The following is a 13,240-nucleotide window of genomic DNA, read 5'->3' on the forward strand; positions in this document are numbered from 1 at the left end:
ATCATTTCCCCTTCCCAGCGGGAGGCCCCTCGGGGTCAGAAGAGAGCTGTGGGAGGTATTTGCATGCCAGCCTCGGATAATTTGCTTACTGTTCCTATTCAATACTCCTCCTTCCCCCCTTCCCCCAGCGAGTCCTGGGCTCTCGGTTCAGTGGGGGAGAATGAGGAATACAGGCCCCGTTCAGGACCCTGAACCCGTCAGCATGCCCGAGAGAAGGTTGGTCTGGGAAGAACCGATATCAGAGCCATGCGCCCGCCCCAACGCCGGCCCTGCGGGACTTTCCTCTAGACCCCAGTTTCCCCTTCCCCCCACCACCCCCGGCACCATCTGCTTCCTCTCGGAGTCTCAAAAGCCAGTGCACGTGTTCGGCCCCTTTGGGAGGGCTGCCTGGCAGGAGGGGCGGGATGAAGGGGGTTCAAGTCCTTTTTTTTCTGCTCTGGGCCTCTCCTGCCGCCGACCTCCCGGGTCGCTCCCCACTCCAGTGAGGCGCCAGGCGGGACTGATGCTGGGATCGTTGCTTGCAGCCCCTCTCCCGCTGAGCAGCAGAGACCGGTCAGACCCGGCGCGGGCTGCGATTTCCGGGTACAGGGAGGGCCCCAGCCCCGAGGTAAGGAGGCCAAATGGGAACCTGGGGCCGGCTGGCCCGGGAATTTCCGTTCCAGCTCCCCGACTCCGGATGCCACCTCCGAAGTCGCAGCAGGTGCTCAGCGAGCAGAGGCGGAGCCGCGGCGGGGGGGCGGGGGGGGTCTGTGCTGTTTTCCCCCGCGGGAGGGGCGGAGAGCGCGGTGGGCGGGGTCCTCGTGGGGTAGGGGAAATCAGTGGAGTCCGCACCTGCGGCTTCTGGCGGAGGGGGATCCTTTCTCGGACTTTGGAGGCCGCTGTTAGATGACTGCCCTACCCTAAGTACATGCAGATGTTCGCGAGGTCAGAGACGTGCCCAGAGCAGAGGGTAGGGGCAGAGGTCTGAGAAATGAAGCTGGAAAACCAAGCGCAGACCTAGTGAACAGAGTCGAATCTTCTTGAACCCTGACCCAGGTACCCACCCTCAAGTACACACCCTCAAGGAAGGTGAGAGACTTGAGATGAATCTGACCCCTGAGAGGGCCGGATCCTGTCTTAAGTTTAGATGATGTTTTGTTCATCATGGATTTTTTGCATTAACTTTGAGTTTTTTTTAAATATTGCATTAAAACATTATCTGGATTCTGGAATATTTGGGTATCCCCCGCAAATTTTGCGCCTCAGGTAAGTTGCCTCTCTGGCCTCTCCCTTGTCCCAGCCCTGCTACAAGGCCGCGGAGATAGAGCCCCCAAAACAATTGAGAACATACAGTTACGAGGCGCGCTGGTGACAAACCTCCCAGCCAAGCAAGCACACTTCCAGCAAACACAGATAGAGGCAGGGCTGGGGAAAGATAGGACTGTGTGTGAGTCGATGAGGCAGGCTTGGAGGCTCTAAGAGGGAGGAGGGAGTCTGGGGCAAGCCACAGTCGCAAATAGGTGAGGGATAGGGTTGGGGTGCCCCTGGATCCACCTTTCACACCCCTCTCCTGTGCCAGAGACCCGTGAGAGCCCAGGGAGGGAGGGAGCCATAAGACTGGCTGGGCCTGGCTAGAGGAACTTGGGCAAAGGCTACTGTGAGTTGGGGCTCTGAGGCTGTCCAGCAGAGGGCCTTGGCACTCAGCAACCATCTCAGCCTAGGGAGGCGGCTCCGGAGGAGTGTGGGTGCTGGCTGGGGGCCCAGGCAAGGAAAGTGCCAGACGGGCTTCTGTCCAGCAATAACAGCCCTGGCTGTTGCCATCCAGTGAGCAGGCCAGGCCTCAGCAGGGATGGGCAGAGGAACCAGCCTTCCCCTGTCTGGCCTGGGACCCTCACCACTTCCCTCCAACTTCTTTCCATTTCTAGCCCCCCTCTGCACACAATTGCAGCCACTGGCCACCAGCCTGGCCATGCCTGGCGGAACTGTTTGACCACTAAGGCCTGCCACCCCCGCAGGCCCAGAGACGGAAATGAGGATGGGGAGAGAGACAGGGGCCAAGCAAGAGGGGAGAGGAAGGTCAGGAAAGGAAGAGAGAGAATCTGGACAAACACAGGGTAGGAATATGGGGGTAGACCCAGACATGAAGCTGCCCTCAAGCCATGGGGCAGTGCCTAGAAAAATATCACCCATATCCCTCTTCCTGCCCTCTGTTTGGTTAGGGCTGGGGGGTGATGGTGTGTCATGTCTCTGTGGAGCTCAGAGCTGGAAGGCTGGGAACAGCCCTTCTGGAGTATCTTGGGGTGAGTCCACTGATCCATCCTAAGTAGAAAAACTAGCCTTCCCTTCAGGGCCCATTCTGTTCTCTGGGGAGACGGGTTGACTCTGCCATATTCCTGTGATGTTAGTACTGCTAATTGTTAATTAGTGTCTGTGGCTTCTCCAGGGTACAGGCCTTTTGGGTAAATGGGGCAAGCGGTGGGGCTGGATTGGATTTTCTGTCCTCAGCACCTCTGCAGCCTTTGGATTGTTCTCCAGTACTGCTGTAGGGGGCAGTGATCCCCCGTCCCCCAGATGTACTGACCACCAAAAAAGGAATGAATCCTTCCCCCTCCCTGGGAAGTACAAGAGTTCCTCAGCATGCCCTACCCCCTTCCTCCTCAGCCAGGGAGGATGTGGGTCTCAGCAAGGCTTCCTCCTCTGAGTGTCAGGACCATAGGATTCACTCAGGATGTAAGGCTGTTACTGGCTGTTTGTCTTCCATTCCCAGATGTTGCCTCAGCTTTTCCAAAGTTCTGGATTTAAAAAGGGTGAATCATTAGGAGACTATAGGGTTGTGCCTTGGGGCCCCCTACCCCCCAGGGGCACACATCCCTCTCCAAGTCAAAGTTGTGGGTGTGTAAGTCTTAGAGGTGGGAAAACCCAGGTGACACATACCGATTCTGTCGGAGGGATCCCACGGAGTGGGGGAAGGAGAGGATAGTCTGAAAAGAAGAAAATGGTACTGAAAAGGGAGAGGGGCGCTGGAAAGAAACGGTGTAGTGTGGAAGAAAGTGGCTTGAGAGGGGGCTTGAGAAGCGATAATGGAACATCTTGGGTGGAGTATGGACATGGCAGGGCGTCCGGACCTGTCTGAGCAGGTTTGTCGCTGGGAGAGTCCCGAGACAGTTGTGTAGGAGTTTTATGTAACCCCAGCGCGGAGACCAGAGGTACCCAGTGTGGGCCCCATGTGTCCCGTGATGGGGCAAAGTTTGGCGTGGCAGGGCCCTCAGAGGTCCTAGCTACAGAAATAAGGCGAGGTGTGGGCCAGGCGGCGCTGGGGGTCGCAGGGTCTCGGTGCCGGGCGAAGAGGGGTGTCCAAGGGCGTCCGCAGCCTCCCTGCAGGGGGCGGGGCGGCCCGAGGCGGAGCGGGGCGGGGCGGGGCCGCAGCAGGCGCCGGGGAGCGGATGGGGGCGGGGGCGCGCCGGGGCGGGGCGAGCGGAGGGCGGGTTTGAATGTGCTCGGGCGGGCGCGGGAAGCTGCCGGGAGAGCGCGCCGACCTCCACGCGGGTGGACCCCTTCCCAGCAGGTGCTGCCCCGAGCCGGGGGCCGGGGTGCCGGGGTGCCGGGGACCGCCGGGGTGGAAGGTGCCGCTTCCCGTCTGCCACGAGGGCAGGGAGACCAGGCCTGGCGGCTGCGCTGCCAAAAAAGGGGACGCCGGGTGGGGCCCCCGCGGGGAGCGTGCGGAGCCGCGCAGCACGTGGCGTGCTGGGGCTGGAGCGCAGGTGCATCCTGCCGGGACCCGGACCCGCGAGGACGTGGGCGACCTGACTCCCGGGCCTGAAACCGGCTGTCACCGAGCTGACCTCCGCAAGGGACGGGCGAGTTGATGGTTAATCTCGATCAATCTTGTCGTTGGTACCGGGGAGGGGCCGCACCATTAACTGCTCTGGGTGCGGGGAATGGGGATGTGGGCGAACAGAATGGAGGTGGAGGAGCTGTTTCTTTAACCCCCGCCTTTTATTGGCGGAACTCGTGTCCCTGGCCTCCCCTTCCTGGGCGCGTTCTCATTTACTCCCAGAGAGGACCCTTGCTTCCCTCAGAGAACAAGGACATACACACCCCAGATTTTCCTCCCAGGGTCGAACGGTGGTAGATGAGGGCTGGTCCCACCCCTGTCTCTTACCCCTCTTGGGGCCGCCCCTTTGCCCATTCCTCTCCGTCACCTCCAGACCCTCTTGCCTTGTCCTCCCGCCTGTGTGAGCTCTGCTTGCCAGAATGTGTGAATGGGATGGGGAAGTGCCACCTGACACTCAAGTCAGGCTGGAGATGACCTTGGCCCCTACCTTATTTTTTCTCCTTAGATGGAGTAGAGCACCCCCACTTCTGAGTATACGGGGCTGCCTGGGAAGCAGACTTTATACCTCCCTCCCCATCCTGGCAGGAGCCTAGAGTAAGCTGCTCATTGAGTTTGAGTTACAGCTCACCCATTCACTAGCTCTGTTATCTTAGGCAAATGACTCAACCTCTCTGAACTTCAGCTGCCCCCATCTGTTCAATGGAGATAGTTTTGTACTAGCTTATGGTGATTGTGAGGGTGTCCAAAGGCAAGAGAGGGTATCTGTAGGTAGTGGCTGGCCCCTTATGGGATCCAGGGAAGTGGAGAATTTGATGCTACCACAAGCATGTCTCTAGAAGCCATGGTGCCTGAGAGGTCTTGGGGGTCCCGGGTTGGGGAGGTGCTCAGTTGGGGAGGTGGCTGCTTTCAGGGCCCCATCTCAGGCAGGCCAAGGCATGGCTGGAGGGACACCAGATGCTCTAAGCTGATATCAAATCCCTGTTTGTTGCTGGGCAAAGACAGACAAAAACAAAACACCTGGACTGGCCAGCTGATTATCAGTGTGCGGGCAAGGGGAGCAGGCTGCCCCTGGAATTGAATTGTGCTTAGGACTGGAGTAGGGGCAGCTGAGAACAGAGAGCAGGGGTATAGCTGAGGGAGAGGGCAGAAATAAATACTAATCTTAGTCTAAGACAGATTTTACTGAGGATGGGGAGATGCTCTGTTCTCCACCAGTTTCCCATCTGTGTTGAAATGCACCTCCTCTTTACTGCCTGGAATCTTGCCTGTGGGGGCGGAAGGTGAGCACAGGGTAGGCTGAGGTGAGAAGCTGGGGGTTCCCCCATGCTACCTAATAGAAAACCCAAGTTCCTAGCCTCATCTGCCCATCCCCCCAGGTTAAGCCCTCTTACCCCCATCCTTCTAGAGAATGTAAACATTGTTGTTCCCATTCTGTCCCAAGTGCCTACAACAGTGCCTGGCTGGCACTCTGAGATCCTAGGTCAATATTTGTCAAAAGGACAATGGAAAAAGACCTCTGCCTCTAGCTGGAAGGGTGTAGGTCTGCTCCTCCCCTCCCTGTCCTTCAGCCCAGGTGTGGGCTGGGGGGTTGAGGAAGGCCTCTGGAGAGGCTGGAGTTTATTCAGGGAGGGGTTGAGAGGAATTACTGGGAGTGGTAGAAAGGCCCATTTAGGTCCTTTGTTGGGGTCCCCAGGGCTGGCCATTGCAGTCCCTGGGGCCTGGAGCACTGGCTGCACCTGTGAGTTCACCCACCCACTAAGCTCCCCTGCTGAGACTGCTGGCTGTCTTATCTCCCAAGCTACTGGGCTGGGTTTTATCTCCCAGGTCGTGTGTGTTCAGAGAGGCGTCTCAGAATGGGGCTGCTCCCTCCCACAGTGAGGCCTGGGGGGTTCTCTCCTGATACACCCTGTGCCTTCATTCTAGACCCTTACTCAGGAGGAACCCATGGACAAGGCCTGCTGCCTGAGCTTGAGCTAGGACCACTGCCGACGGACTGCCCGGGACCCCTCTGCACTGACCCTTCTGCTGGCAAGTCTGGGTATCTGGTGAGTTCTGACCCAGGCGGGTGAGGAAGCCAGTCTTCACCCAGAACGGCAGTCCTGGCTCCAGACCTGGGCCCACACGTGGGGGATATGCCAGCACATGCCTTCCTGGCTTTCCATGCCATCCAAGGGAAAACTGTTTCCTCCGCTGGTGCCAGGGCACCTCCCCCTGCACAAGCAAGTGAGAAAGGAGCAGGGGAGGGATGCTGAGCGGGGAGGCTGGGTGCCTTGGGGCTATGCTTTAGTCAGGCCTGTGCCCCTATCCCTACGGTCTTCTCTTTAACTTAGAGAAAGGGGAAGAGGGCAGGGGCCTGAGAGTGAGTCAGAGAGGAACTGGGTGGTGGGGGGTGACCCTGGAACCAGGACTAGGGGTCAGGGGAGGGCTGTGTCCCCACATCTGTCCTGAAGTATTTTCCTGGAAAACTGGCCAGTAACTAGGAAGCCTTCGGGCACTGGCTGGGAAGGACCATTAAGATGCTACCAGTAGAGAGGCTGGAGTCTGGGGTGCTGCCAGGAGGGGACAGGCTCTCCAGAGGCTGCCCTAGCCATGAGCTCAGGGACCCCCGGGAGGGTGGACATCAGACTTGCCGAGGGACCTGGGGAGGGAGGTTTGGCCTCGATCATCTCCCCTGCGGCTGCTGCTTCTGCTGATCTGTTTGCTTTGTGCCCTCCCTCCCTCCCTCTGTCTCCTTTCTGTTTCCCTCCTGTCCCTTCTTCCATTATCGCCACTGTCCCTGACCCCTTTCATCCTCTTCCCAGCCTTTGCCTGTCTCTCCCTCCCTCCCAATCATACTTCCTCCTCCTTCCCTTCTGCTCTCCACCCTCCTGTTTCCCGCATACAAACTGCTTCAGCTGCTGGATAAAAATAGCAGTGGCAGCGGCCAGGCCAGGCCAGGCCAGGCGCCAGGTGGAGCCTAAGCGGGCAGGGAGGCGCAACAGGATGGGCCAGAGGGGTCAGACTGAGCAGTCCTGAGAGGCAGGGCAGGTGGTGGGGGGGCGCCTTCTGGACTCCTCAGCTTGCCTGCTCTGTACGCCCTGCCCCCCCCACCCCAAGAATCTGAAGAGGCCTGTGGGGAAGCAGGGCCAAGACAGGGCCTCACACTGCTTCTGCCCCCAGCAAGCGCCAGAGGGAGGAAGCTGTCAGCCAGGCATAACCAACGCAGTCACCATGACAACCAGTCACCAGCCTCAGGACAGGTACTGGGGGACCTGGGGCTGGGAGTCCTGAGGAGTGGAAATGGGTCTCCATGGGGCTGGGTGCTGTGCCCTTTGGAGTTTGGGGTTGACTAGCCTTCCAGCCAAGTAGCTGTGAGTTAGGTCTGCATCAGGGGTGGGGGCCTGCACTGCTGAGGCTGGGTGCTGGCTGGGGTGTCTGGGGAAGGCCCAGGGCGGGTGGGTGGGAGCCCCTCCCTGGCCTGTCAGTGTTTCCACTGTTGGGCTCCAACCGCTTCCGGCTCCTCCCACCACCACCATGAGGAGACATTTGGCAGCACCCCTCATTCCAGAGTGCATCTGGCAGAGCTGCCCTCTCCCTCAGGGCTGCCCTGGGTCCTCTGCTTCGGATGACCCCGGCCCATCCTGGTCCTTGCTCTGACCTTCCTCTCATTCCCCCACCTCCGGAGCCAGAAGTTCTCTCCAGTTTAGACCCACAGCCGTGATTGTGTGTGTGGGGAGAAGAAGCTGTAGGGGGATTCAAGTTCTCCAAGGAGTCTAGGACCCTAGAAAGCTGAAGCCATGCCTGGAATCAAAACCATCCTTCCACTTGTGCCCCCCAACCCCATCACCTCTCCCCTGCCCATCCTATCTCCCTGGGCCAAAGGCCAGAGAACTAGGGCACTTCTGGCTGCAGGACCTTGGGCGCTAATTTGATCTCTCTGGGACAGTTTTCTACCTGTAAAATATAAGTACAGGCCCCAGGTTGTTTCGGTGGTCCCCTCCCTGGTGTCCTCCGTTCCCAGACTGCCTGCCAACATCCCCTTGCCCCAATTCTGGTGGCAGCTGTCTGAACCCCTCTGCCTTCTCCATCAGCCTTGTCACACTCACCCAGCCCCACTTTTCCCTTCTATCCTGGCTGCCTTTGGCTGGGAGTTTCCTCTGTCATTTGGGCCTCTGAATCAAGCCCTCGCCTCTCTTCAAGGTGGGGAGTGTATGAGGAAGGTGGGGGGCTGCAGTTGTCAGGGCTCAGGTCTTCCCACTTGGGGCACTCACCCAGGGCCTCTCTGTGTGGGGCCAGGCCCTGCGTGCTGGCTAGACCCGTCTCCTCACTGTCTTGGGCTTGTTCCTGTCAGCTCTGTGAAGAAAGTGGGTTTTATCTCTGGGGAGAGCATGGCAAACACATTTGGAGACCACAGTGGGAGGGCCCAGGGTTGCCTGGGGGAAGCTGTTCCATCCCAGACAGGCCCTGAGGTGGAGGGCTTGGGGCAGTGCCCTGGCCCAGGCTGGGCGGCACTATTTACACTCTGGGGCTCAGATGACGTGCAATGGCCCGGTCCCTCCTGGCCTGCCCTACATGGTGTGACCTACAAAGCTGGTTCTGTCTCGGCCGGGAGAAAACCTCTCCCTCACTTCCCAGCTGTCCCAAGGCACCCTGCCTGCCTTCCCCACTAGGTCCACAATGGTCTGGGAGTTTCTTGACCTCAGAGTCCTCTTTGGGGAACCACACAGCCCTGCGCAGACAGCGTAATCACTTCCAGCCTGCCCGGCGGGGGTGGAAGACACTTGTATTTGCTCTGTCATTCACCCGCTCACCCCCCCAGCTTTTAGCAAAACCACCTCCAGACATGTGGGTCACACTGGTTCCCAAGCCTGCAGGGTCCCCCGAGTCTTTGGGGCTGAGAACCAAGGTCCTTTCGGCCATGCCCTTCGGTCCCGTGTCCCTGGCCCCCTCCCCCTCAGACTGGTCTGTGCCCTTTCCCCCATATCAGGTCACCTCTCCCTCCACAGACACCCTCAGGAGGACACATGCCCTGGGCCCTGGGCCCTGGGCTGGCTAGAGATACTAAAGATGGCGTGGGAGGGGCAGCCCCCAGTTTGATCAAGGAAGGAAGGTGGGATGGTGTGTCACCTGGCCCCGCTTTCCTCTCCTGTCCCCAGGTACAAAGCTGTCTGGCTTATCTTCTTCATGCTGGGTCTGGGGACGCTGCTGCCCTGGAATTTTTTCATGACAGCCACTGCGGTGAGATGGGGGAAACGGGCTCCAGGGGGCATGTCCCCTGTGCACGTGGGGCCTGGATCTGCGCTTGGGGGCACAGAGAGAGAGAGATTCCAACACTCCTGTCTGCAACCTTCACAGTATTTCACAAACCGCCTGGACCAGTCCCAGAATGTGTCCTTGGTCCCTGCTGAACCCAGGGAGGACGTCCAGGCGTCGGCCACCCCGCCAGCACCCTCACCGGAGCGGAACTCCCTCAGCGCCATCTTCAACAACGTCATGACCTTGTGTGCCATGCTGCCATTGCTGCTCTTCACCTGCCTCAACTCCTTCCTGCACCAGAGGTGAGCACCCGGGCCCCCAGCCTGAGCCCTCCCTGCCCTCTCTGGGCCAAGCCCCTGGCTTCACCACCCGCCTCTGCTGCGGTGGTCTCTCCGGCAGGATCCCCCAGGCTGTACGGATCCTGGGCAGCCTGGTGGCCATCCTGCTGTTGTTTCTGATCACTGCCATCCTGGTGAAGGTTCCCCTGGATGCCCTGCCTTTCTTTGTCTTCACCATGGTCAAGATCATGCTCATTAACTGTAAGTGAGGCTTGGGGGAGGGGGGACCTGGGCAGAGATCTTCCTCCCTCCGGAGGTCAGGGTTCAGAGACCTTAGTGGGCACAGACCAAGGCTGGGAGTGGGTGCAAAGGAAAGGGCTACTCGGTGACAAGACTTGCTGGGAGTCAAGCGGGAATTGCAGGGATTGTTCTACCAGGGGCCCCACCCACGCACCCCCTCCCCCTCCCCTGCTGATGCCCACCCTGTTCCCCAGCGTTCGGTGCCATCCTGCAGGGCAGCCTATTTGGCCTGGCCGGCCTCCTGCCCGCCAGCTACACAGCCCCCATCATGAGTGGCCAGGGCCTGGCGGGCTTCTTTGCCTCCGTGGCCATGATCTGCGCCATTGCCAGTAAGTCTTGCTGTCTGTCCACCTGTCGCGCTGGTTGTTGCGGGGAGAAGGGATGGGACCTGGCTCTAATCGCTGGCACCCTCCACCCCAGCTGGCTCGGAGCTGTCAGAAAGTGCCTTCGGCTATTTTATCACAGCCTGTGGGGTTATCATTTTGACCATCATCTGTTACCTGGGCCTTCCGCGGCTGGTGAGCACATGGATAAAGCCAGGTTCAGGGTTTTGGGGAGTCCAGACCCAGGGGTGTTCTGAGGACAAAACCTGGGGGAGGTGGGAATTCTGGAGATTCTGCCTCTGAATCCACCTCCCTTGTCCCCTCACTTGATAGGAATTCTACCGCTATTACCAGCAACTCAAGCTCGAAGGGCCTGGGGAGCAGGAGACCAAGCTGGACCTCATAAGTAAAGGTCTGAGGAAGCTGGAGTGGAGGACGGCCTGCCCAGCAGGGGGTGGCGTGAGCAGAGGGCAAGAATGAATGAGCTGCAGGGATGCCAGAGGGACTCGGGATGGGCTGAGGGGTAACCACAGTAAATAAAGGTGGGGAGAGAGAAAATGGGGGAGTTCCTGGGGGACCTTGAACGCCTGAGGATGTTGGGAAACAATTGCAGATTCTTGGGCAGGGCATAACCTGACTTAAGGCACCTGGGAGAGGTCAGGACCCAGGGGACTCCTGCAGCGTGGGTCCAGAGGTGGCCTAGGTTAAGCGTTAGGGTGCGACTTTACACCGGTTAAGGGGGTGTCCACCCCAAGTAACTCCAGCCCTTTTGGAGAGTGTTTGTGTCATCTCCTGTTGCTTGGTCCTTCCCACAACTTGAGGATCTTTCTACAACCTGTCACCCCCCAGGAGAAGAGTCAAAAGCAAGCCCAGAGGAGTCCAGAATTTCAGCCCCCAACTCTCAGCCCACCAACGAAAGTCATTCTGTCCAAGCCATCCTCAAAAATGTATGTGGGGCATGGGTATCCTGCCACCTACCCCTCACCCTCTTTCTCTTCTTTTTTTTTTGTTCCTGACTTCCCCACCCCACCCTCCTCCTCTCCTGGCACTGCCCATTCCCTCACTTTCTGATCTGAGACTGGCCACTTTCTGAATTTGTGTGTGTGTGCGCGTGTGTGTGTGTGTCTTGGGGTGGGGAATCTTGGTTCTTTCATGATGCACAAGCACCACGAAGACCCGGGCCTGGGTCTGTTTCCTCCAGATCTTAGTCCCAGCTCTCTCCGTGTGCTTCGTCTTCACCATCACCATTGGGATGTTTCCTGCTGTGGCTGCTGAGGTCAAGTCCAGCATTGCGGGCACCAGCGCTTGGAGTGAGGACACCATGGGTTCCAGGATGGGGAAGGGACGGGAGCTCAAGTGGGGCTAGGAGTCTGGGAGAGGGGAGCCTGGGCTGCTTCCTCCCCAGCCAGACTCTCTTGGTCCATTTGCCATTCCCTGGGCTGGAAGGAAGCACCTTCTCCATTTTACACCTGGGAAAACTAAGCCCCAGTGAGGGTCAGAGTTGCTAGATCCTGCCTCTCTTGAACCTGATAACCCTCCACTAATCTACTCTTCCTCTTCCAGGAAACTACTTCATTCCTGTGTCTTGTTTCTTGACTTTCAACATCTTTGACTGGCTGGGCCGGAGCCTCACAGCCTTCACCATGTGGGTAAGTGGAAGAAGGGGCCCCACACCCCTGTGGGAGGGGAGAGTCCAGCCTGAGACCCAGGGAGGGAAGCAAGAAAGTATGGTCGTAAAGGGCCATGCTTTTGTAAAAACCAAGACATAATCTATATACGGTAAGGTGTACAAGTTGTAGGTGTACAGCTTAATAAATATGAATACATACATGTAAACGTACACACGCTCCTGACAGCCACCACCCGGGTCAAGCTGTAGAACGTTTTCAACACTCCAGAAGGCTCTACCACGCCCCCTTCCGAAGGGTAACTAGGCTTTTTGAGGTTTCACTTCTGATCCCGAGGGGCCCCAAAGGGAGCCCTGGGGGCCGGCCAGCCTGACTGAGACGCTGCCTGGTCCCCACAGCCGGGGAAGGACAGCCTCTGGCTGCCAAGCCTGGTGCTGGCCCGGCTGGCCTTCGTGCCCCTGCTGCTGCTGTGCAATGTCCAGCCCCGCCGCTACCTGACTGCGGTCTTTGACCACGACGCCTGGTTCATCTTCTTCATGGCCGCCTTCGCCTTCTCCAATGGCTACCTCGCCAGTCTGTGCATGTGCTTTGGGCCCAAGTGAGTGGGGAGTGTGGCGGCCTCAGGCAGGGCCTGAAGCTTCAGTGGCAGGGGGGCACTCAATAGAGGGAGAGGAGGCACAAGGAGACTCCCGAGCCTGGTTTCCAGGCTGAGAGAGGACATGGCCGGGGAGGGCACTAGGGGCAGTGGGGGCGGGGAGGGGGCTCTGGGGGTCAGGTGAAGAAGTCCCCCAGGAGGGAAAGTAGGGTAGGTGGTTCAGCAGAATTGGATGCTCTGGGTGAGGCTGGGGTGGGGGCCATCCTAAGGTAGGCTCGCCCTCCCTCCTTTAGGAAAGTGAAGCCAGCCGAGGCAGAGACAGCTGGAGCCATCATGGCCTTCTTTCTCTCTCTGGGCCTGGCACTGGGGGCTGTCTTCTCCTTCTTGTTCCGGGCAATCGTGTGACCGAGTATGGATGGAAGGACAGCCCTGGCCATCAGCTCCTGCCCGCTTCCTCCTTCATTGTGGGCAGGGGTCGCCTGGAGGATTTCTCTTCTAGCTGATTGCTGCTTTCTCACGGCGTGTGCTGGGCTCAGCATCCCGGCCCCGAGGAGAGAGCCTCTGTGGATGGACAGTGGGGACATTGTGGGCCTGAGGGTTCAAGTCAAGGGGGGAATGCAGGCTCTGTGTCTGCTCAAGTGCCCTCCTACACACTTGGCTCTGACTGATCCCTGCCTGAGCAGAGCTGCAGAAGCTCCTTGGCTCAGAGAGTGTGTGTGTCTGTCTGTCCATCTGCCTGTACCAGGGGTTGCTAGGGGCCAGGAATGTCTGTTCTAAAGTCCGATCTGATATTTCCGCCCCTTTCTCCCCATGTGCCTCTCCCCCACCACCTCCCCGTGTTCCTACCCATCATGAACCCTGTACAGTTGCCATTTTACTGCCCTTTTTTTATACTCAAGCCAGGTGCCTTCAAAGGCTCTCTGATTAAATAAACTTTTTTTTTTTCCCCGTGGCTCCCTGTGTCCTCCAGCCACGGCTTCATGCCCAGCAAAGGGTAGAGGGACGGCAGCCCGAGTCTGGGGGGATGAGCATGACCCAGCTGGGCCTTGGCCGGCACTGGACCCGGG

The 13,240-nt window shown here is 58.8% G+C and overlaps 1 protein-coding gene across 6 annotated transcripts; it reads left to right on the top strand.

The window, feature by feature from the left end:
- The first annotated feature begins 201 nt into the window (after window positions 1-201).
- SLC29A1 (solute carrier family 29 member 1 (Augustine blood group)) lies at window positions 202-13,119 on the top strand. 6 transcript variants are annotated; one of them, XM_064476534.1, is made up of 15 exons: window positions 202-216; window positions 525-607; window positions 5,738-5,859; window positions 6,974-7,053; window positions 8,950-9,031; window positions 9,149-9,351; window positions 9,449-9,588; window positions 9,822-9,956; window positions 10,048-10,145; window positions 10,284-10,362; window positions 10,800-10,897; window positions 11,152-11,260; window positions 11,514-11,599; window positions 11,977-12,176; window positions 12,467-13,119. In XM_064476534.1, exons 1-15 carry the CDS (start codon window positions 203-205, stop codon window positions 12,576-12,578), a joined length of 1,641 nt encoding a protein of 546 aa, XP_064332604.1. In that variant the 5' UTR covers window position 202; the 3' UTR covers window positions 12,579-13,119. The 6 variants fall into 6 exon arrangements, with proteins under 6 accessions (XP_064332604.1, XP_064332608.1, XP_064332607.1 ...); XM_064476538.1 differs by lacking the exons at window positions 202-216; window positions 525-607 and adding an exon at window positions 681-700; XM_064476537.1 differs by lacking the exons at window positions 202-216; window positions 525-607 and adding an exon at window positions 839-1,068.
- Window positions 13,120-13,240: the final 121 nt, after the last annotated feature.

The sequence above is a fragment of the Camelus dromedarius genome, chromosome 19 (assembly GCF_036321535.1).
Source record: "Camelus dromedarius isolate mCamDro1 chromosome 19, mCamDro1.pat, whole genome shotgun sequence".
Lineage (NCBI taxonomy): Eukaryota > Metazoa > Chordata > Mammalia > Artiodactyla > Camelidae > Camelus > Camelus dromedarius.